The 24,900-nt window shown below is 44.7% G+C and overlaps 1 protein-coding gene and 2 long non-coding RNA genes across 9 annotated transcripts in view; 2 read left to right on the top strand and 1 right to left on the bottom strand.

Annotated features, from left to right (window-relative positions):
* Positions 1-24,900, bottom strand: part of nek11 (NIMA-related kinase 11) — a 64,804-nt gene that overhangs the window by 33,414 nt on the left and 6,490 nt on the right. For 6 of the 7 annotated variants that reach the window (XR_006379098.1, XM_044206867.1, XM_044206870.1 and 3 more), the window contains exons 3-9: positions 16,730-16,895; positions 13,147-13,265; positions 12,752-12,816; positions 11,876-12,002; positions 4,853-5,002; positions 4,102-4,180; positions 1,178-1,248 (exon numbers count right to left, since the gene is read on the bottom strand). Coding sequence is in view for 6 of the 7 variants with exons in the window: in XM_044206867.1 (XP_044062802.1) it covers positions 1,178-1,248; positions 4,102-4,180; positions 4,853-5,002; positions 11,876-12,002; positions 12,752-12,816; positions 13,147-13,265; positions 16,730-16,895 (777 nt within the window). In the remaining variant the exon portion in view is untranslated. The remainder of the gene's footprint in view (positions 1-1,177; positions 1,249-4,101; positions 4,181-4,852; positions 5,003-11,875; positions 12,003-12,751; positions 12,817-13,146; positions 13,266-16,729; positions 16,896-24,900) is intronic. The other variant, XM_044206868.1, reaches the window with a different exon arrangement.
* On the top strand, positions 15,295-16,803 carry LOC122881106. Its single transcript, XR_006379099.1, has 3 exons — positions 15,295-15,745; positions 16,180-16,270; positions 16,702-16,803. It is a non-coding gene; the product is annotated as an uncharacterized LOC122881106 (long non-coding RNA).
* LOC122881107 lies at positions 16,914-22,425 on the top strand. The gene is made up of 2 exons (XR_006379100.1): positions 16,914-16,993; positions 21,785-22,425. It is a non-coding gene; the product is annotated as an uncharacterized LOC122881107 (long non-coding RNA).

Genomic DNA, 24,900 nt, shown 5'->3' with positions numbered 1-24,900 from the left:
GACCTGCTCTGTAGGAAAAGTGCAGTGAGATAACTTCTGCTATGAATTGGCGCTATATAAATAAATAAACTGAATCTCAGATGATGTCATTTAAATAGTTTGAGGCCCAAAGAGGGAAATGATCTAATATTTTACAAATAAAACGCACAGATTAGAGAAAAGTCTGAAAAAGTAATACAAAGTCGTGTTTCAGAACTTATTTCTTCTTCTCTCCTCTCCCATCAATCATCTCACGACCCCTCAGATTCATCTGGTGACCCCTCGGAGGGGCCCGGCCCCTAGGTTGGGAACCGCTGGACTAAACTAAAACTAGGAGAGGAAAACCAGGAGGAAGAAGAGGAGCAGGAAGAATAAGAGGGGGAGGTAGAGGAGTAACACAGAAAAGATTGAAAGAGGGAAGAGGAAGATGGAGAGGAGCAAGAATAAGAAATAAAGGGCGAGGAAGAGCAACAGTAGCAGGAAGAGGAGGTCGGGGAAGAAGAGAAGGGAGGAAAATGAGAAGCACAGCAGGAGGTGATGAAGAAGGGGGAAGAAAAGGAGAGAAAAGAGGAAGAAGAGGGAAAATGAAGGAGAGGAAGACCAACGAGATGTGATGGGGAGGAGGACGAAAAAGAGGAAGCAGAGGAGCAAATGGGGAGGATGAAGAAATGTAAAGTTGAATGGAGGATGAGAAAGAGGAGGAAGGTGAAAATGAGGTGGTGTTGTGAGAGGAGGAAGAAAAGGGAGAGGATGAAGATGAGGAGATTAAAAAAGAAGGCAAGAGGAGAGGAAAGAGTTGAGGATGAAGAAAATAAGGACGCAGGAAAGAAAAGGAGGAGAAAAAGCAGCGTGAAAGGGAAGTGTGAGGACAAGAGGAAGAAACTAAGAAACAGGAAGACAAGAAGGAAGAGGAGGACAACAACAGGAAGTGATGCAAGAATAAAAGAAGAGGAAGAGGAAGAACAGGATGAGGGGATGAAGAAGGAAAGTAAAGTGGAGTAGATGAGCGTCTAAGTGAGGTGTATGACGATGAGGAGGTATAACAGTGAGAAGAAGAGAAGGAGGAGGAGGAAGAAAGAGGAAATATAACATGAGAAGGGAGAGGATGAAGAAGAGGAAGAGGAGGAGAAAATGAAGATAAAGCAGAAGAGGAAAACGAGAAACGAGCGATGAGGAGGGAGAGGAGGAAGAGTCTTACATGTTCCTGGCGATGAGTTCAGCATCTTTCTTTCCGTCTGACGCCACAAAGACAAACCTGTCCTTCATTTTCTGTAAAAACACAGATTCAAGGAAGCAACGGGATCATTTCAGCTGGACTCAAATATCCAAACATCGCATTTTGTGAACGCTTCGTATGTTTTGTGTGTAAAAATCTTAATTTGTAAAGTAACTGCAGAGAAGTAAGAAGTGCAGTATTCCCCTCTGAGATGTAGCAGTAGACAGCAGCATGAAGTACCTCAGATTGTGCAGCACCTGAGTAGATGTACGTAGTTACGCTCAAAACACAAACGCCAAAAACTGCTTTCTGTCTGACCTCCAGACTCCATTTTGTATTTCCATTTGTAGGTTTAGTGTGAAGAGTTACTTTCACCTGAATCCATGTGCACAGATATAAGAGAAGAGATTATGAAATCCCTTTGGAGCAGATCAGTGAAGTGAAATCTGTTTGGCCGACCAATCGTCTGCATTTCTACAGGTTTACTCTGAGCTGAGGATCCTCGGCTGAAACCCTTCTCTGCTAATGATATCCCATAGTGCCGCGGTGCAGTAATGAATCCCATCGGCATAACGATATTTCAGTGGAAACCATGGCAACCGAGTCCATAAATGTGTTATCGCTCTTTAGGTGCCCTGCGTATCCACAAAGAGGAGCATCCAGCCTGCAGCTGTGATTCATAACAAACTGCATGACAATAACATCCTGCGGACACACACACACACACATACACGGTCCTCACCTTATCCGTTATTATGTGTGTGAGAACGGAGATAAAATGCATGAATGTGAGTAATTTTCTACCATGGTTTAATGGGTAATAGTGTGTGTGTGTGTGTGTGTGCAAGCACAAGTATATTCAGTAGGCGATTTGAGGGGGACGAGGGGGGACGAGGTGGGGGGGGGGGGGGACGCCATCCCCTTGTTAGCAAAATGACCAAAACCCGCCCCCCTCGTTAACCTGCTCAAAAGCTGCTCCGCTTTGTCTCGTCGTGGCGCTTCACATCGCCGCTTTTAATAATCGCCGCGATCTCGGAACATATGAAACACGCTGGCTTTGAGCCGCCTGTGGGAGGACTGAACATGTAAAGCTCTGTTTCCGCCGCTCAGTCACTGACTCGCGTCACAGGCCGCTAAAGCAGCGTCGTAAAGGCTAGAAAAGCCTTTAAAATAGAAACGCTCCGTCAGAATTGAATAATTTTCAACAATTTATCTATATTCTCTACAGCAGACGGGGGGCCGGGTCAGAAATGAACAGAGGTTGGACCAAAAGTGTCTTTGAGTGCTCAGAAACGTTTTTTGTTGTTGCTGTAAATGCCCCTAAAAATGCAAGGGTTGCAAAAAATAGGCTTCCTTCTGATTAAAAAGCCCCCCCCCCCTGTTAAAAATGAACAAATCGCCTACCGAGTACATTGATGCATGTAGTAAAAGTACATGCAAATACATGCTTGTGCTCCAGATACGCACACTGCCACAACAATATGGAAAGCAAAACGGCTCATAATTCACCTGCTTTTAGCGCCACCAAGTGTTTATTAAACACGTACTTGGGACGCCATCGTGTGTTGATTTAACGCAGAGGCATCACAAACACGTGTCACATTAACGCCTGGTCACATGATCATGGCCTCACCAGCTACGGCATTTGTCTTCAGCTACGGACTAATCCACGTTGTAGGTGTAAGAAAACTTAGCTGTTAAACAGCCGGACTGAAGATAAACACGCTCACTGCTGTGCTGTGGTCTGATCGGTTATCATTGTTAAATGGCATAAAACTACACAAAAACAGCTCTTGATGTTCTGAACCGCTTCATGCAACAGGTCCTCCAGATTAAACATCATAATGCGTTGTTTGTCCATGCCATGTCAAAGCTTGTCAGAAACATCCTACATATGTACAGCGGTGTGCAAAAGTGTTTGGCCCCTTCCTGATTTCTTATTTTTTTGCATGTTTGTCACACTTAAATATTTCAGATCATCAAACAAATTTAAATATTAGTTCCAAAAAGTTCAACTTTTGTCTCCACAGAGTATTTTCCCGAAAGTCTTGGGGATCATCAAGACTTTTGGGAAAATACTCTGTGGGCTGACGAGACAAAAGTTGAACTTTTTGGAAGGCGTGTGTCTCGTTACATCTGGCGTAAAAGTAACGCCGCATTTCAGAAAAAGAACATCATACCAACAGTAAAATATGGTGGTGGTAGTGTGATAGTCTGGGGCTGTTTTGCTGCTTCAGGACCTGGAAGACTTGCTGTGATAAATGGAACCATGAATTCTGCTGTCTACCAAAAACTCCTGAAGGAGAACGTCCGGCCATCTGTTCGTGACCTCGAGCTGAAGCGAACTTGGGTTCTGCAGCAGGACAATGATCCAAAACACACCAGCTAGTCCACCTCTGAATGGCTGAAGAAGAACAAAATGAAGACTTTGGAGTGGCCTAGTCAAAGTCCTGACCTGAATCCTGTTGAGATGCTGTGGCATGACCTTAAAAAGGCAGTTCATGCTTGAAAACCCTCCAATGTGGCTGAATTACAACAGTTCTGCAAAGATGAGTGGGCCGAAACTCCTCCACAGCGCTGTAAAAGACTCATTACAAGTTATTGCAAACGCTTGATTGCAGTTGTTGCTGCTAAGGGTGGAGCAACCAGTTATTAGGTTTAGGGGGCAATCACTTTTTCACACAGGGCCATGTAGGTTTGGATTTAGTTTTCCCTTAATAATAACAACCTTCATTTAAAAACTGCATTTTGTGTTGACTTGTGTTATCTTTGACTAATATTTAAATTTGTTTGATGATCTGAAACATTTAAGCGTGACAAACATGCAAAAAAATAAGAAATCAGGAAGGGGGCAAACACTTTTGCACACCACTGTGTGTGTTAAGTTTCTGTTTAAAGTGTTCAACCTTCATTTTTTCCTCCATGAACTTGGTCTTGAGGAGTTCTGCAGCTGACGGTCTGGATGCTGGATGTTTCTGCAGCATCCTGGTTCAAAGAGAGACAAAACACAAGTGTTAAAACAGTTCTTTCTCTCTGAGAGTGAGATGTTCAGATGGATATCAGTCTCATGTCTGTGTGTTCAGTGCAGAGCTGGAGTCAGGACGTGGTTAGCCTAGATTAGCATAAAGACTGGAAAAGGGGCGAAACAGCTAGCCTGGCTCTGTCTGAAGTTCAGAAATACATCTACCTCTAAAGCTCACTGATTAACACGTTGTATCTAACGTAAAAGTTTTAAGCATCTGTCTCTAACGTAGAGCAGCAGACCTTGCATTAACTGCAAATATCAATACTGTCAAGAACTGTTCAGAAAAATACACTGAGACAGGTTACAGGGTCGAGAACTTCATATCCATAAAAATGAATTAAGTATCATCTCATGCTGCATTTTATCCTCCTGCGCCCTCACAGAGATGACGGTGAACTTGTCAAAGTAACGTGTGATCAAAGTCCAAAAGTCCGGAGGGTAGACATTTGGATTCAGCCCATCTGTGCACTCCAAAGTCTTAGCTTCCTCTCAGGATAAGTGTATTACAGTCTGAGTTGAGCTCAGTATTTGCTTTCTTATTTGCATATTATTAAATCAATTCCTTGTGAGTTGTCTGACTAAAACAAACCCTCAGTGACTTCACAGTAAAGTCAGTGTTGTCTCCTCCTCACCTCTGCATGACAGAGTTCAGATGCTGAGAGTATCCGGCGGGCAGCGTCGGGGTTTCTCCCTCCACGATCTTCATTACCACAGACAGGAAGTTAGGACCCTGGAAGGCGTGAGTCAGGGAGCACATCTCATAGAGGAGGCAGCCCAGAGCCCTGCAGGTCAACACGCACCGGGAACATCAGCTGTTTCAAACTGCTTTACATCAACGCTCTGCACACCAGTCACACATCTGAACACACAAATGACTAGTCTGAAACAACAGTTTGTTTCTATGATCAGCGTGAAACTGAAATCCAAGAGAAGGTGTCACCTGATGAATGAGAGTCCAGTATTCAGCCTCTTTTAGCTCTGTTTTTGGTCTCTACCAACTCCTGAGAAATCCTCCACTATGTACATTTACTTAAGTGCACTTCATGCCACTTTCTACTTCTACTCCGCTACATCTCAGAGGGAAATATTGAACTTTTTACTTCACTACATTTATCTGTTATTTTTCGTGTAAAATCACTTCCTGGCTGCAGCTTCTCAGATGTGCAGATTTGCTGCTTTTCCTCTGAATGACTGTAATATGTGGTAGTTTGCCACCTTATCTCCTCCAGCCCTGTGTCAGCCTATGTCACCTGGTCTGACTCCGTGGGTTCCACACCTGCTGATCACCGGCTCACCTGGCTTCAATCATTCATCAGCCTCCACAGTTAAATACCAGGCTCTCCCACAACACCAACGCCAGGTCGTCCACGTACACTAGTACGACCACTACGTCACGGCTCCTGATTATTTCCAAGTTAAGTACCAACTATTGAGTGTTTGATATCTCGTGTAATCCTGGTCTTTGCCACAGGATTATTCTGTGCCGGTGACTACAGTCGTCTTTGTTCCTGCCTCGCCTATACTCCACTGTGCTTCTTCCCATCTACCTATCCACGGAGCCAGACCCAGGGAAACCGTCCTGCTCTGTGTTGGTGTTCACGCTGACGGCCCATCACCAGTCTACACACTAAGGTTACCATTACCTTTCCGGTTCCTATGAAGACAACACGGAGGACTCCGCTCCGAAGATCTTACCCCTTTCCCCTCCACCTTGTGCTTGTCAATAAAGAGTGACTTTATTCACTATTGCTTGTGTGTTCTGCATTGTGGGTTCTATCATTAGATCGTACTACACAACATAATAACTGTAATGTTTGTTAATAACGTCGAGCTTTGGACTGTCGTTCGGACACGACGACACGGTGAAGGCGTCACTTTGGGCTCTGGGTCGTCGTGACGGCGTTTCCCACTGTTTTCACGAGTTTTCCAAACTGAACAATCGATTGATGGAGAAAAGAATCAGCAGATGGATCCAGAATGAAAATACCAAAATGAGCTCCAGCAGTCCATTTACCTCTGCAGCACCTTTTGCACTCAGTTTAAAATGTTTTTACATGAATGAACGAGTCGATCCACATGAACCGGTTTTATTGAAAACAGACTGCAGTGTTGGATGATGCACATCTGTGTGGTTTGGGTGAGCGAATGAGTAAGACGGCAGCAGCCGGCTGAACTGAGGTCTGATTAAAATGCAGTGAAGCCTCAGTCTGCGTTCACACTCCACACTCCTAGATCTCTGAGTAAAAACTCTTTGCTCTGCTGTGACATGAAGATTAAAGATGGCAGGTGATGGAGGAGGGTGTTGCAGGCCTTTCACAACATTTCGGATCAAAAACAAAACTCTTGTAGTTCTGCTCATTTGATTTTAGTCTAATATGGCAGCAGGCTTCTCACAGTGCTGTAGTGACACAAACACTATATATGTAACATTATAAATTATGGATATTTAAATTGGATATTGTGCTTTTCACAATAATGATAATATAATAGTAACCCTACTCATTCAAATTATTTTCTTCTCAGTTTCCTTTATAGCTACCTGATACTTTTATGATGGATAATGTTGTATTTGCATCTTGACCACAGAGAGAACTTCACTGTCTTATCTTATGTTTAATTCTAGCACCTTTTTATATTAACTGTAAATAAAAAATACAGATTAAATTATTTTTAACCTGAAAAACGTGGTGGGAAGTAACTTTTTTCAGCCCTGAGTTGTGTCTGCAGGTATTCCTTGCAGCCTGTACATGTATGTAACCTGAGAGGCAAACCACAGGGCAAAAACAATCAACCAAGCACCCGCTGCTGCTCGTTAAGTTAATTGCACTGAGCCACAGTAATAACTGAAGACTTAGATGAGTGTGTGAACATTTTTATCAACTCCTCTCTTCTCTCGTCTGGACTCTGGTGTCTGGACAGTAAGAGAACGATGTTCGGAGACACTTTAGTAAGAAAATCAACCTGAAAATAAAGTGAAATATCATGTGGACTGTTAAGATTATGAAAATTGAGTGCATACCTGACAGTTTCCCTTGATAATGATGTGTGAAAAGGCTGTAAAATAAGTTACAAATGTAGCTCTACTATGCTAAAATGTATGCCTGCTTATGTATTAGCGTAGTACAGGGTAAAAAAATATTTATTTTTTTCCATCAACAGGCAACAAAGTTGTCCCATGTTTATTTTCAGGAATGTGGTAACTATTATGATATACATATGGTATGGATTACTGTTATTACTGTCTGTAGGGTATACTCAAATTGTATTAAATAATTTGAAATGATACTTCGACTTCTAGCAGAGCTTTTTCTTTGACAGTTACTTGTACTTGAGTTTGGATATTGTGTACTCCACAGCAACCTCTGATCACCAGGGAGTCGGTCAAGAGCGAGAGAGTACACTGGTCCACGGCACTTACTCCTCAGCTTCGTCGTGTTTTGGGGGAATAGTACAGTAAGCATATTTAAGGGGACCGCAAGGCTGGTGTACTGGTGGGTGGTGTTCGACCGATGTCGTTTGAAAAATGCCAGGGTCAATTTTTTGTCCGTGTCCAGCCCTGCCCACCTACAAATCTCTGATTGGTTGATTGTTTTTGAACAATCACAGATTTTGCGCAGCAGGTCTGGTACCAAGGTAATAATGGTGCAGATGTATCTGAGATAAAACTAAATAAATAAAAACAATTCTTTAATAAAAGAAGGAAAAACATAACATGCTGTTTTTCTCGTCTTTGTTCTTCAGTTCGAGCCTCCTCTCCGTTCTCTATCTTCACTCTGTTTAGCTAATTAACAACCTGCTTCACTTTCTGCCGTCTCCTCTCTAATTACTTCCATCTGTTTATTAGCTCACTAACAACCAACAGAACAACATCCATCACCTCAGTAACAATAGTGAATCTGCTTTCTGCTCTTTACTAATTATCTACATGAACGAACACCAGATCTATCATTCAGTAATTACTAATTAACTACATTTTTCTGTTCCATTATTAATACTTTAACATGTCAGTTTATTAGTAATTACTGATCCACACTAATTACTTATATCTTCAAATCATGTCGTACTAACAAGGTCGGGAACAAACTGAAGACAAACCTCAGAGTTCAACATCATTTGACTAAAAAAAAGAATAAATAAATAAAAGCCACAATATGAAAGTGTTGGATAGAACCATCAACTGACTAACTATCTTAAAGTTTGTTCTGATGCTGCTGCTAGAGGCGTGATATATATAAGTGTAAGTAAACAAAAACAATTTAAATCTGCTATAATATATATATTAGAAATGGGGGAAAAAATGGTGATGAACCCACAAATATTTATCACCATCTCTGCGGCTCTACTGAGCTTTTTAGCCTCTTTTAGCTTTGGTTTTGTGGCGTCCATAGGCGTAGGGATGGTGGGTCTGTGCCACCCATTTGAAAGATGGATGTATTAAAGTGTAACTGAAATCACATCCCCCTTTTCACATCCAAAAAGTGTTTTTAAAATGTATTGTTAATATTTTTATTATTATTAAACATAAGAACTATGGTCTTTGGGGAAATATCAGAAATGTTCCTTTTCTTCTGAGCCAGCGGGAGGGGCGTGTACCTGTCTGTGTTTGATTGACAGCAGCTGGCAGGCTGCCAGAGTGCCGGTGTTACACCACAGGGAACCAGAGAGCGCCGGTGTTACACCGCAGGGAACCAGACAGTGCCGGTCTTACACCGCAGGGAACCAGAGAGCGCCGGTGTTACACCGCAGGGAACCAGACAGCGCCGGTCTTACACCGCAAGGAACCAGAGAGCGCCGGTGTTACACCGCAGGGAACCAGAGAGCGCCGGTCTTACACCGCAAGGAACCAGAGAGCGCCGGTGTTACACCGCAAGGAACCAGAGAGCGCCGGTGTTACACCGCAGGGAACCAGAGAGCGCCGGTCTTACACCGCAAGGAACCAGAGAGCGCCGGTCTTACACCGCAAGGAACCAGAGAGCGCCGGTGTTACACCGCAGGGAACCAGAGAGCGCCGGTGTTACACCGCAGGGAACCAGAGAGCGCCGGTGTTACACCGCAGGGAACCAGAGAGCGCCGGTGTAAACAAACTTGCCCTGTAGTCTACATGTGATGGGCAGACTGCGTGTTGTTGGTGGTACTGAAGAGTAAGAACCAAACCAGCATCTAACCGGACCCAAGTGATGTCTGCAGGTACGTTTACATGCTTTTTAATGTGCTGCAGCTGAGCAGCTAATTAGCTGTGTAGCCTGCAAACTGAAGTCAGCAGAGCACTTTTCCCTGGTGAATGTGACTCGTTCTACAAGCTGCAGGACAGGTCACGTGTTCACGTTTTTAAGTTAGAGGAGAAGGAGACGTTAGCATGAAGCTAATGTGTGTTGTTGTTCAGAGTCTGTGGCTCTTGTGTTGTGTAGCTGTGACCGTCCGCTCTGCCTATGATACAACGCTGATGTCACCGCTTCGTGCAAGATTTGATTGGTTGTATTGAAATAAGGTCTTTATCTAAGCCTCACAATTCCTTTATAAGGTAATATGTCAGATGCCGAGTTAAGAGACTGCTTTGCTGGACAAACAATGAATTAATGCAGGTTTAAAGTTTGACTTCTTTATGAAACTAAGTGATAACACATCTGCAAAATTTAATTTCATTCTTTCATTTTTTAAGTAGTTTAAATCATTATTATTATTGTCAGTGCTGCTACCCTCAGGCCCCGCCCCCTTGCTCTCCGATTGGCTCCCTACATGACGTTACAGTACTACATGCTGAAGAAGGAGCATGTCAAAGATTGCTGGAGGTATGAGTGTTGATCATGTTCAGGATCATACTTGTTACACAGCAAACATCTGTGCTGGAATATGTTATTCCTGTAATCCGATGACCTTCATGTGAAACTCAGCAGAAGTTTGTCAGTGTGAAAGCGAAGAAACCTTCATCACTTCCTGCTGCTAATTACCTCCTCATCCTCCTCCTCACTGATCTGTTCTTCACTAATTACAACAACTGACCTCCGACTGCTGTCAGCACTCTGTGTGTGTGAGGTGTGTTAACGAATGTGGACTCTTCTCTCATTAAGAAGCTTGATTAAAATGACCTTTGACCTCTCAGCTCTGTTTGACTGGATTCTTTGCTGGGAAAGTTTTTTCAGCTGTCAGAGTTAATGTTTTGTCTGTTTCTCCCACAGACAAGTCGAGGACACTGACGTCTGTTTGATTTGTCTATAAAACATTTTGTTAGGAGTCTGAGTGATGACAGAAGCTCATAAATAAATCAGATAAATATTCAGGGGTTTGTCTTGTAAAGATTTTTTAAATTATAACTATTATAAGCAAAGTGTAGCCTACTTAGTGCTGACACACTCGGTGAAAATACTGCACTACAAGTGAAAGTCCTGCATCCAAACCTCACTGCAGTAAAAGTATGAAGTATAATCAGCTAAAGTTCCTTAAAGTGTGACAGTGAGAGTCGTCCCTGTGCAGTAAAACGCTTCCTGTCAGTGTTTTATTATATCTGATGTTTCTGGATTCATATTCCTGCTGCATTCATGTGTGTGTTGCATTTTACTGCTGCAGATGTTTCAGGTCGAGCTCATTTAAACTGCTTTATATACTGTTATAAAGGCAGTTTAACCTGCAGCAATGCATCATGGTCTATAAGGTCATCACGTGTTTGTAGCGTCGCCGTCCTGTGAGAACCTCGTATCTCTAAAAAGTCTTCCTGAGCTCAGAGAAACAGCCTGTTTTCAGCTCTGCGACGATGCGTTTCCCAGCTGATCCGAGGGGGGGTTAAAGAGTTTATTCAGCTTCAGGAGGAGGAGAGTTTTCTCAGCACTTAGTTACGTTCCACCACTGATTAAATCGCTGTCGCTTTAATGAGAGTACGACAGCTGATTTGAATGTAACTTCAGCTGCCGTTATCACAGAGAAACGACCCTGGTGAGGTCACAGATCTCTTACTGACGGAGTTACACTGTGGGAGGAGTACAGATTATGTTTTCGTCTCGAAGAGACAGATGAATTTACACTGGGATGCGTTTTAACGATCAGATGAGTGTAAATTAGGTCAAAGAGTCTCTGCGGGAACATCTGATGGAGAGAAACTGTAACTCCGAGCATCATAGTCAACATACCCTTCTATCTTTCACTTCCTTCTTATCTTCCTTCATTAGGCCTGTGTCATGTATCAGCTGTTTTCACTTCAGGTGTGTTTGAGTTGTCGTCCCGCCTGCTGCCTGTCAGCAGATTTACAGGATACTCAGAGTCCTTTCTGCTTGTTTTCCTCTGTCAGCTGTGGAACGAATATCTGCAGCCGCGCCTCAGTCTCATCACCCAGATTCACATTTTGGTAACATGCCGTCACTGACTGCAACACTCGGTACGCAGGAGATAAACTACAGGCGACCGTCAGCTGGTATTTGTTTTCCCTCCTGCGGCTCTTCACCTGCAGGAGTCCATTCATCCTTCACCTGACACACCTGTACGCCCTCCAGCTCCAAGCCAATCCCATCAGAGGAAAACAAAGCTGTACTGGTTCTACAAAAAACGTATTTCTCACAGCTCCACAGAAAGTACTGAAGTCAGAAAGTATCACGCTTTTCATGAGATTTGTTGACAATGAGAAAAATGTATTATAACACCAGACGTATACTTTAAGTACAGTTTACCAGATGTCAGACTTGGAGTCGTATCCCTGGTGGTTCAGCACCTCTGGGCTCATGTAGTATGGAGTCCCTGTGAAGGTGGTGGCCAGGTCACACGATCCCATCAGCAGGCAGGAGACACCAAAATCACCTGGAAACAGACGAGGAACACCAAACCGAGGAGAGGTCGTGAAAATCTACAGCTTTCATCCTCTGGGGAGCAGGAAGGAGATCAGGACATTTAAAGGCGACCTGACAGGGAGTTTATATGAATCAAGGCCTTCGTTGTCTGTAGAGACACACGAGCCGTGGTGGCAGCAATACGCTGCCGCGCGTTATAAAGCTTACAGAGTAGAAATACAGTTTTTTGTGTAAACAAAAGATTGAATTAAGATGCGAGCTGAGAGGTTAGCGAGTAAAAACTGGGGAGCATAGATATCCAACAGCTACTAATTTATTCTCTCTTGACTAACTTTCAGTTTTGTCCACAGCCTCTCTGGTCCGTGTGTGCAGCTGGTGATCAGCAAACTACAAACTGCCATCAGAGTTTGGTCAAAGTCCAAAACTGCAGACAGCAGCGACAGTCTGCTGAGTTTCCACTCCAGATATTACTGGCTGACAGTGACTCCACTTTCCCCTGGGTAAATATGGACTCATTATTAACTGGAGGCTCGTTTCTATTTATGATCCTGTTTTCAGAGTTTTTGTTGTTGTTAGAGAGGGAGTGTTTGAAAGCAGCATGAGGGAATCTGTAACAAACCCACATCCAACACACACACACACACACACACACACACACACACACACACACACACACATGTATGTTCAGTAAGATTTCAAACAAACGGGGAGAAAGCCCCATGAGCCTTTGCAGCAGCAGCAGCAGAGGAGGAAACTCACCGATTTTAACTAAGTTTCGTTTCAGGAAGATGTTCTTGGCCTTCAGATCTCGGTGGAGGATTCGCCTGCAGAAAGCAGCGCAGCAGTCAAAGAAACGGGACAAAAAGACATCTGATTTATTTATCTGGCTGTTTATTGATTGATTCACTTAATTATTGTTTGGCTGATTGAGCATGTGACGTGCGGAGCTGTTTGACCAGAGGCTGAATGTGTCCATTACATCTATTGACTGGTTGACCTTTGACCTCCAGCTATAATGCTGTGAGGTCGACAATGAAGCTAATTATCCTAATTACACAGAAGACGTCAAATATGCAAAGAGAGCAGAAAGACAAGAAAGAAAAGAGGGGGAGGCAGGGGAGGAATGCAGGTTGCCACGGCGACCGTATCCCCACCTGTCGTGCATGTAGTGAAGGCCGAGCAGCAGCTGGAGGAGCCAGTCGATGACCTGGAGTTCGGGGAGGCTCTGCCCAGCTCGTCTCACCTCCTCCAGCTTACAGTCCAGGTCCCGATCCTGACAGCGAGACGGGGGCGGGGTTAGTTCACATGTCCGGAATAACAGCCGGTACTTACAGCATCGTATCCAGAAAATTTACCAACACTGTAACTAACCGCTGACGCTCGACTGTCCCGCAGTTATTACAGACATGTGAACTAACCGCTGACGCTCGACTGTCCCGCAGTTATTACAGACACGTGAACTAACCGCTGACGCTCGACTGTCCCGCAGTTATTACAGACACGTGAACTAACCGCTGACGCTCGACTGTCCCGCAGTTATTACAGACGCGTGAACTAACCGCTGACGCTCGACTGTCCCGCAGTTATTACAGACACGTGAACTAACCGCTGACGCTCGACTGTCCCGCAGTTATTACAGACACGTGAACTGACCGCAGACGCCCGACTGTCCCGCAGTTGTTACAGACACGTGAACTAACCATTGTTGTTACAGACACGTGAACTGACCGCAGACGCTCGACTGTCCCGCAGTTATTACAGACACGTGAACTAACCGCTGACGCTCGACTGTCCCGCAGTTGTTACAGACGCGTGAACTAACCGCTGACGCTCGACTGTCCCACAGTTATTACAGACGCGTGAACTAACCGCAGACTGAGGCAGGTTTTCTTACTTGTGTAACAGAACCTGAAAGTTCCTGTTTCAGTTCGGCTTCACTTCACTATGAACATTGTCAAATCGTGGTAATAAAACGTTTTTGAGGGGAAAAAGCCTCTAAAGGAACTGACACATCTCACTTGTTGGGGTCCGACGTTCTCGAGTCCCAGACCGAACCCTCGATGAGAGACACTTTTAATTAGATCCTGTTAGGAGCCTGAATGGGCTCAGTAAACCACATGAAGGTCCAGTTATTGTTGAGTGTTTTTTTCCTCTTGTATTTTCTGTAAAAGCATTTTTAAAACCATTTCAAATCTGCTATATAAATATAAATGCGTTTTCTGTTTCATTCTTTTGTCTGTGAGTTTTTTCTGCTGAACCAGGCTCGATTTCTTCATTCGGTTTTTTCTCTAATAGGCTGCAGTGAAACCCCTGAGTCCTCCACAGCTCTGCAGGGGATTGTGGGTAATGGTCTGACCAGAAACAATAGCTCTGAGGGTCTCTGAGTGCATGGGCTCTTTGATTGGACAGCCTCTGAATTCAACAGTGCTCGTGTGTGTGTGTGTGTGTGTGTGTGTGTGTGTAGACTTTTTATTCAAGAAAATCAAAGTGTATGAAAAATGTGAAACTGTGTTTGGTGGCACATGAATCCTCAGAGCTGCCCGCGTTTATGGTTATACCGGTGTGCAGATACAACAGACTAAACAGGCAGCAGCAGAGAAATGAGTCTCTCTGACGGGGGGGCAGAGCAGCGCTGCAGGGGGGACGAGAGCCCGATAACGAGGGGATCTCCAGCGAGTGACGCGTTCGAGGAGAATACGGCGAGTGTGGGAGGGAGAGATTCATTAGCGGAGAGGAGAGGGTCGAGAGTAACGACAGCACCTGCTGTAATCCAGACAGCAGAGATGAAAGGAGAAATATAATGAAACAGAGAGGAAGATGGAGGGAGGAAGGGAGAGATTCAATTTCAGATCATTGCTTCTCTTTAATCTTTTACCTCACATGCTCATAACAGAAATGATGGATGTTTGGAAAAAATAAGATGAAAAGAAGCAACACTGAGCAGAGAAACTCTGTTCACGGGGTTGAGTTGTTTCTGCTGTGAATCTGCAGCTCTACGGAGCTTTTCAGCCTCTTTTAGCTCCTACTTTTGGTTTTTGCGGCTCATTTCCTGTCTGTTTCCAGCAGCAGCTGATTTCATCAAACAAGAAAGGCGCCCGTTTCACTGCTGTGATTTGTAACATGAGGCCATTTCCTTTTGCGATAATACGAATTTCACGTTCAAGAGCCCTGCGGGGCTCGAACATTTGTTTGCAATTTGCAAATCATTTGTGAAACGTGACACTGTCACCATTTGCACTCTGCATGTAAGCGGGGCTGCCCCAAGTCAAGGAGTTCAAGTATCTCTGGGTTTTGTTCACCAGCGAGGGTGAGACGGAGCGTGAGATCCACAGGCGGTAATGCTTTCGATTTACCAGCTTTGGGTAGACAGAAAGCATGACATCGCGGATACGAGCGGCCGGCGTGAGTTTCACCGTAGGGCGTCTGGGCTCAGCCTTGGCGAGAGGGGAAGGAGCTCAGGCATCCGGAGGGAGCTCGGCGTAGAGCCGCTGCTCCTTCGCGCCATCTGATCAGGAGCCTTCCTTTTGGGGTTTTCCGGGCTCGTCCAACTGGCAGGAGACCCCGGGGTAGACCCAGGACACCCAGAACATCTCATCTGGCCTGGGAAAGGCTCGGGATCCTCCAGGAGGAGCTGGGAAACGTTGCTGGGGAGGGGGACGTCTGGACCACCTTGCTTAGCCTGCTGCCGGCCCCGGATAAGAGGCACAAAATGGGTGGATGGATGTAAACGATGCTCACAGATCACTTTATGAAGTGAGGTCATGAGGCATTTTTTCTATTATCTGAAACTTGTCTCAGTGTCACGGGTTGTTTCGACTTGGACTGATCTCTGTCTCTGCATCTGGTCTCTGCATCTGGTCTTGCCTATCACTGCCTCTGTAATGCTGTGTTTCCATAGTGTCCATAGTCTTTGCGTGTGAGGGTTTGCACACAGGCTAACGAGCCCAAAACAACCCAAAACCGAAGTTGTACTCCTCTTAAAAATAAGCCTGTGCAGAGAGCTGAACTTTGTGTTTGTAGAGAGAAGTCAGAGGTTTTCTCATTCACTTCAATAAAGTCAGAGTTTGATTGCAGCAGCGTCTAGTGGACGTTAGAGGAACTGCAGCATAACAGACTGTGTTTCGTAGCTAACTAAGCGTTGGACTAATCTCAACTACCTGTAACTAATCTGTTGTTCTCTCTAACAGAATCAAAAATCGGCTCATGGCAGAAATGACGAGCCCGGACCGGGCAGAGAGTCCTGGGTCTGCTACACTTGTTGAAATATCTCAGAAACAGGTGGGTGAAGAGTGTAAGGTTGGGGATCAACACTCAATACGTTTTGGATACCGAGCAAAATGTGTCTTTAGCACCGAATATCGAATCTGTCGGTTATCGAAACTTGGCATCGAATTTCTCTGTCACATTCTTAGTCCTTTATTTTTCCTCAGGCGAGTAATTTTGCTAATTTTTGTTTCTATTTTATTTAGTCAGAGATTTTGTACAGCTGCTTTGTGTTCAGACAAAATTAAACACTGATGAATTTAAAAAGTTTAGCTCATCTTGTATAGTAAAAAAAATTAAAAAATGGGTTTTGTAGAAATATATTCGTCAAAGCAAAGTATCAAAGCATCGATAGTAAAACTCAAGTGTAGTATTGACACCAAAACCTCTCAAACGGTCCCGGGATCGTTCAGAGGGAAACTGAACTCCTTCTCCCGGGCTCTCAGATCAGGTGATGCTCAGTGTCGGTGTTACCTGGCAGAACTCTGTGACGATGCAGAAGGCGTCTCTCTCCAGGAAGCTGTGGTAGAAGGTGAGGATGGCCGGGTGGTGCAGCTGAGACAGCAGGTGGGCTTCCTGTGTAGCTCGGACTGTCTCGTCGGGTCGAAGGTCGCCCAGAGGAATCTGCTTCAACACCTTCCTGGAGGAGACAGAGGTCAGAGGTCAAACAAGTGAGAGGAGACCAGTGGCGGCGCTTCTGTCAGTGTTGCAGCCTTTTTGACTTTCACTTGCAACCAGGTGATATTACAGTTCTTAATTTCTTAAACCAGTCTTATATTAAGAAATATTCAAGTCTTCCCAGTGTTGTGTTTAACAGAAACGGCGCCGTGGCGTTTCCTGAAGACATGACTGAATATTTCCTTGGGTTTATATGGACTTTGTCCTTGACAGAAATTCTTCTGGAATCCAACAACTGCTGATAAACTTCACAAAACGAACTCAAAAACCTGTTTTTATTCTCCTGAAATTTGCACCAAATTACAGGAAAAGTTCAATGAAATTATTGGGAAATTATAGACCCATAAAGTTGCAGAACTGTTACTGTGAAGCGTTGTTCCAGACTCTCATTACAGACATTTGTGGACAGAAATAAACTGCTGATGTGTCTTTTCAATGGAAAAAGACCAGCTAAGAGTCTACAGCCATGCTGGTGGCTCTGTGAGGCTAAATGCTAACATCAGCACGCTAACACGCTCACAGTGACAATGCTAGCATGTTGATGTTTAGCACATATATGTTCACCATCTTAAATTAGTGTGTTAGCATGCTAACGTTTGATAATTTGCAGTAAACAAAAGGCTGCTCCCGAGGCTGACAGGAATGTAATTAGTGTTGTATTGGACACCTGATGGTGGCGCTACAGGAAAAGCCAGTCAACCAATTTCATGACAGTCCATCTAATATTTCGATCTGGACCAAATTGGTGAACAACCGACCTGCGCTGCCATCCCTAGAGCAACTGCCGTCGCTAGAAACGCAATTTTCCAGACATTTTTTGTTTTGTATCACTTAATTTTTGCTCGACTGAGGGCCGGACCACGCCGCTCCGTCTGCACAGGAGAGTGGCAGTTTTCTTTTTATCTATACGGAAGAATCTCTGGGAGGTTTAACGTGTCTGTCGAGAGTACAGTTACATATTACACCCTGCGTAGATCTGCAGGAAAGACGTGTACACACATCCTGGCAGGACTATATTTCACTCATTGGGTCTGAAGTGACTGAATCAGAACGCTTTCAGGGTCATCCTCACACCCAGACTGAAGAACAGACTGCAAATGCTAGCACGACGTTAAGAAGAATAATGGAAACCTCTCCACCCACTGCCCCCGCCTCACCCCCCGCCTCCTCCACCTCCTGAGGGAGTTAATCAGCTGCTCCTCTCCGAGCAGCCCATCTCTTCTGCTCTTGTTAAATTGGTGAGCAGGTCAGGAGGTGAAATGGAGGCTGTGGTTTATTAGCACAGCACTCCTTTCACCTTCACTTTCTGCTCTGAAGGCGCAGACTGAGGACCAGAGTCCTGCTGAAGTATAACCTGTTTACTGCGTTTAATGAATCAAATCTTCGCTGTAGTCCTTTCTGTCTCAAACACCTGTGCTCGCTTTGTGTTTCTAGGTACAAAGTGTCTTGAAATTAGAGAAAGGACCATAAGGTTTAAAGAGCACACATTACATGTCCCATAAAGGATTATACGATACCAGCCGGAAACTGAAAATGACATTTTCACCTGACGGTCCAATGAAGCTGTTAGCAAACCTTTAGCGGGTTTAGTTTAGCAGCTAAACCACTTTGGTTAAGCTTACATTTTAACAGCTAAACTACACTGGTTAAGGTTAGCCAACAGACCGGTTTAGCAGCTCAAACTGTTCGGTGACATGAGCATAAGGTTTGAAGATCACACGTTACATTTCTCACAAAGGATTTTGCGATAATAACAGGAAACTGAATGTGACGTGAAACTCGTTGACGGTCCAATGAAGCTGTTAGCGAACCTTCAGCAGGTTCAGTTTAGCAGCTCAAACCGTTTCTGTCAGGTTAGCAGCTAACCCACTTTGATTTAAGTTAGCTAACTTTTCAGTTTAGCAGCTTAAGTACTTTGGTTCTACTTAGCTAACGGTTCATTTTAGCAGCCTAACCAGTTTGGTTCAGGTTAGCTAGCCGTTTAGTTTTGCGACTATACAAGCAGTTCAAATTAGGAGCTCAGACAGTTTCGTACAGTTTTGAACAGCTAAACCACTTTGATTTAGACAGTTCAGTTTAGCAGCAAAGGTTTGTAGTTATGCTTCATGTCTATTTGTATAAGTAATAAATAACAGTACAACCTCGGTAGCTCACATCACACCATGTTGGCCTGCTGCCCTGCGGGCGCAGGTACGGGGCACTGATACTGTTAGTGTACTGTAGTCTGATGTGCGCAGTGCTGTGGAAAGGCTAACATCTACAAACTGCTGGTGTGAAATGTAATTTATTTACATTTCATATACGTGTAATGATATTTGTGGTGTTTTGCAGACACTGTGGCTCGTTTAATTTGGCTGGTTTGGTTTTTGCTAAATGTTCTAAATATTTCTCATTGTTTGGCAACGCATGCATTCATATATTTCAAGTAGCAAACATTAAGGCAACGTCAGTCGCCTCTGCTGTCACGTCTGCTCTCCAGGTGTCTGAACACTAACTTAAAGGCTCCGGGAGAGACCAAGTGGTGGAACAGTGAGGGGTGTTTGGTGCATTTTAACTTTACGTGACTTTAGGTAATTTAGGTTTTTGGCTGTTTTGTGATGAATGTAGATTTTTGATGTCCTATTTATTGTTGTTTGTTTGAGTTTGAAAGGTAAAGTCAGGGTCGACACCCCTGAATGTTGCGGTAAAGTCGAGGTCATGACCAGTGGCCGGCTACAAAAAGCTTGCTTTTATAAAACTGCTGTATGTCAAGTGTAACCCTCTTCCACTGAAACTCGAACCGCTAAACGTCATCTTATCACAGCTAAACCGTTTTATTTCAGGTCATTAGATTGATAATCCTCTGTGTCGCAGCTGCAGGCCTTATTGCGGTGTTTCTCTTCGTGTTTTGATGCAGCGCTGCTGACGCTTTAAAGGGAAACAGAGTTCAGGTCGATGCTGACAGAGTGTCAGTCACTGAGCTGCTGCGAGGCCTCGTCGACCTCGTTAGCTGCACCCGACGCACACAACTCTGAGTGGATTCACGACTAACACAAAGACAGAAATATTATTCTTTCCATCAGATTTATAAATCTCCGTCATCGAACCTCCGCAGTGAGACAGAAGCGGACGTAGAAACGACCTCAAACATCTAAAGGTGTTATAATCTAATTGTACACCTGTTGTAGGTTGATTAGGCTGATAAAATGTCTTCCTGTTGGAGTCTGTCAGCCTCCTCCTCTCCGGTTGGTGTACGTTGGTCAGTGTTGTTAAGGGTCAGAGGTCGCTCCAGCTCCAGCGGCTTCTTCTGAAACGTCTGAATCTCTCTGTGGTCGCAGGTTGAAATCCTTCAGACTGTCGACGCGGTGCCTCGCGTCTCCTGGTTTACAGCTCGGAGTCGGAGCCGTCGACAGCCCAGCTTCAAACGGGCTTTCACTTCAGTTGCATAGCAACAGAGAGCCGGCACTCCCGGCTCGGTAAGGAGCTTCACACATCAAACCCTCTCAGCTCAGATCACAGTGAGGAGTGAATGACCTGAATGAAACGAATTTTTGGTTGCAGATTATAAATTCAGGCTGTAAATTTGATTTCCCAGCAGCCTCTTGGCTTCAGCAAAGAATCGGAGCTGCTGGCAGGTCCTGAAACTTCCTCTCTGTGACAGTTTCTCTCTTGTGTTGGCAGAGATCTGGTACCTTCTGGTCCCCCAAACTGTCAAAGGCGTCACAAGGGCTGATGGGAAATGAAGTGTTTAAGTATTCATTCGAGGTACTTGTACTTCACTGCAGTATTTCCATTTCCTGCTGCTTTCTGCTTCCACTCCGCCACGTCTCAGAGGGAATATTGGACTTTTCCCTACGTTTGTCTGACGGCTTCAGTTACTTCACAGATCACAGTGTTTCATCCCCTTCCTGTCCAGTCGAAACCGCGTATCTCCAGGTGTTAGTGATGAGCTGAAGGATGAAGAGTTTCCTTCACGTGCTGAGGAAACTCTCCTCCTCCTGAAGCTGAATAAACTCTTTAACCCCCCCTCGGATCAGCTGGGAAACGCATCGTCACAGAGCTGAAAACAGGCTGTTTCTCTGAGCTCAGGAAGACTTTTTAGAGATACGAGGTTCTCACAGGACGGCGACGCTGCAGACACGTGATGATCTTATAGACCATGATGCATTGCTGCAGGTTAAACTGCCCAACAGGATATAAAGCAGTTAAAATGAGCTCAGCCTGAAACATCTGCAGCAGTAAAATGCAACACACACATGAATGCAGCAGGAATATGAATCCAGAAACATCAGATATAATAAAACACTGACAGGAAGCGTTTTACTGCACAGGGACGACTCTCACTGTCACACTTTAAGGAACTTTAGCTGATTATACTTCATACTTTTACTGCAGAGAGGTTTGACTGCAGGACTTTCACAGTGTGGTATCAGTACTTTTACTTCATTAAAGGATCTGAATACTTCTTCCACCGCTGAAAATTGCCAAACATTCTGGCTCTCCGCTCTCAGTTTCAGTCTTTTGACCTGATCTCACCTGTTGCTCAGGTGAGCACCGGTCTGATCAGACCAGCAGGGGTCAGAACAGAGAAACTGCTGCACAAAGTGAACTTCTGAGTGAAATAAATCAGATAAATCCAGGGGAAGAAAACAATTTGCACTTCTCTCAGCGGGCTGTCACTCTGCTTTATCGCAGCAGCAGCAGCAGCAGCAGGCGTCACTCCCCCCTCTGATGATAACGGGCGAGGCGGGGGTGACGATGAAGGGGGAGATGAATACGTTTGTCTCAGTGTGTCCTGCAGGCTCGGTGTCCCTCTGGGAGTCGATGGCGGCCCGACAGGAGCTCTAACAGCTCTGTTTTCTCTCCCAGCAGGCGTGGAACCCTCGCCGAGATGGATGTGTGTTTGCTGCTGCCTCTGAACAACTTCTGTTTTATTACCGGGGAGCAGATCTGCCTCGAAGCTCCACCTGCACGCTGCACGCAGCAGAAGGTGTCAAACAGGAAGTGAATAATCAGCACCCCCCCCACTTTTGACACAACATAAAGTTGGATGTGTGGGTGTCAGCGGGGGGGGGGGCAAAGCTTTGAGCGCAGCGATCGATCACTCAGCAGCAGATCGCAGCAGCTCGCTGACAGACTGTTAATGGTGAGGACACCACAGCTCCTGTAAACACTCAGAGAAAATCCATCTCTGAGTTGGTTTTCTAAATAATGCAGCTGCGAGCCCGTTGGTTCCTGCTGAAGACGTAAATCTTTAAATATATAGTTTCCTGTTTAAAAAGGCTCAGTAGTTTCCTCAAACTGCTGCTCAACCAACAGGAGGAAACAGAGCATCTGTTGGGGACTATTTCCAGCGGCGGATGAATCCACATGTGGTGCTGTAGTGAGTGTTTGGGGCATACTTGTTAGTAGATCGGTTCATTATTGGTTTGGTTCTGCACGTTGGATTTGTTGACAATAACAAAAACATTTATTATCACCAGACTCGTCTTTTAATTACAGAAGTGCAGCAATTTTTCTTGTTTTTTGTGTTTGTTTGCATTGTTAGCATGCTAATGTTTCCCTTTTCATCGTTAAAATGTTTAGCACACTACTGCTATGCTATCTTTTGGTGATTTCGGTTCGACTGTCTGTCAGTCCGTCCGCTTGGTCCAGAGTGAGATATCTCAACAACTGCTGAGCAGATTTCCCTGAAGATTCGTGCTCACAATGAAACACAATGTTTTCGGTGACCCCTGACCTCCCCCCCTCGCACCTACGAGCCCTAACCGGACGCTCACTTTAAGCTGCTCTGCGCTGTCAAATGTCCTCCTGCCTCCACTGCAAGCGTCGCACTAGATCAGCCAACCCAGAGAGCCGAAACGGCCGCCTGGTTGCTTGGTTCGTGATGAATGGCCAGAAGTGACCAATTTCAGGTCAATCAAAACAGTGCAGCTGATTTTCTCCCACAAAAAAAAAATTAATTTGACATATTTGGGCAAAAGCCGGCTCACATTCGGTCCAGCAGTGCCAGAACGCTCAGCGGGACTCGCCAGACTAACGGGAACCGCAATAACCATCTGTCCCATAAACGTCCCGTTGAATCAGATTCCTCTATATTCAGACAGATCTGGGTTTCGCCGACTGTGGCAAAAACTTTTAGCAAACCAACAATCTTGGTCCCAGAAGGCTTTGCAGCGGCCTCAGCCGGCTCCTCGGTTCATTCAGCTGCTAAAAACAGAAAGTCCAGGCGCAAACAGGCCGACAGAGCGTCGCACAGCTGCTCCGACACCCAGCAACCCTCGGAGGAATCGCTTCACCGCGACGAGTTCAGGTGTCTTCATTCAGGACTCACACATTTATAGTAACTCGGTTTGTTTGTGTGCTTCTTTTCAGGACAAAGTCAAGTGTTTCATAATCAAGGAAAACCAGTGAACAAATGTCAACAACAAGGCAAATCTAACTAAATTAAAGTGTACAAAAGAAGCTGCTTCACATCGTCTCCCCTGTCGTCCTCCATCGAGAGAGTAAAACAAATCCTGCCCGCTGCTGTTGTCACTCAGACTACGTCGACACTAAACCGACTAAAATTAAAAAAGGCTTTCGCTCCACTTTGGTCTTTTTTCACAATGGTTTATAAATATAAAAAAAAAAAACTCAAGTTAGCTTCTTTGTGTGGATGAAGACGAAAATAAAACTGGTCAACAAATGTCAGCAGAGTTGCTGCGACTATGAGCTGCAGTTTCGCTGGCGTTTTCTGCTCATTCGGTAGTTTGAAAACGGATCAAATGTGTAACAGAGCAGCACAGCGAGCCGCTTCCAGACACGAGCCTCTGTTCGTCAGTGCGACGGCGAGTTAACGTGTCCGTCTCGCGTCTGAATGAGCGCTACGTCGCCAGTCTCACTCGCTGCGTGTCGCCAGAGTTCGCATGTAAACAGCTTTCAGAAGCAGCTCAGTGCGGACAGCGTGCACTCATCCTGTCGCCTCCGGGTTCCCATTAATCCCAGTGCAACCAGTGCTGCGATGCTGCAGTAATGCTTCATTTGTGTTACTTTGTGATCAGTTGATCAAACACAACTTTATTAGCTCAATATACAGTAAAATATTAAAGCAGGCTAATAATACCAGACCTGCCTGAGCTGATATTCGCTTTAATGGTGCAACAAATTTCAATGAAGAAAATGACCAAAACCAGTTGACATGCAGTGAACTGGGTGTTTTTGGGGGCCCCTCAGGATCTGGGGCCCCTGGAGCAGCTGTAGAAGTTGTACTTCAGTAAAAGTAGAAATACCACAAAAAGTCCCGCATTCAAAATTTTACTTAAAAGTACAAAAGTATCAGCATCAAAATAAACTTAAAGCACCAAAAGTAAAAGTGCTCGTTATGCAGAATCATATATATATATATATATATATATATGACTGGATTATAATTATTATTATTATATATAATTATTGCTGCATTCATGTGTTCATCACTTTAATGCTGCAGCTGGTGAAGGTGGAGCTCTTTTTAATTCATTTCTATTCTGCTGGGTTCACCGAGGGATCAATAAAGTCTTGGCCGATAATAATACACCATCATTTATTTATTGATTATATTCTGAATTGTTAATCCGAATCTGCAAAGTAGCCAAAGTTATCAGACAAATGTAGTGAAGTAAAAAGTCCAACACTTCCCTCTGAGACGTGGCGGAGGAGAAAATGGAAATACTCATGTGAAGTACAAATACTTGTACTGTACTGCTCAATACTAAAACTGTACCTAAATGTACTTTCCACCACTGATCGGGCCGTGCTGATTGGTTCAACCAAACAGGAAACAGCCTTATTATCAGGATAATTATACGTTTGTGTTTTCAGTGAAGAAGAGACTTCCTGTTCCTCTTCCTGAGCGACTGCGTGCGTGGACGGGCGCTCGTGTTAAAATCCTCACAAAGCTCGCCGAAGCCGGGACAGAAGTGGACGGGCGCCGCTCCTCTGTCGCCATGGATACCGCATCCCGACGG

The sequence above is a fragment of the Siniperca chuatsi genome, linkage group LG9 (genome assembly GCF_020085105.1).
Source record: "Siniperca chuatsi isolate FFG_IHB_CAS linkage group LG9, ASM2008510v1, whole genome shotgun sequence".
Taxonomy (NCBI): Eukaryota; Metazoa; Chordata; class Actinopteri; order Centrarchiformes; family Sinipercidae; genus Siniperca; species Siniperca chuatsi.
This window is presented reverse-complemented; position numbering and strand designations above follow the sequence as displayed.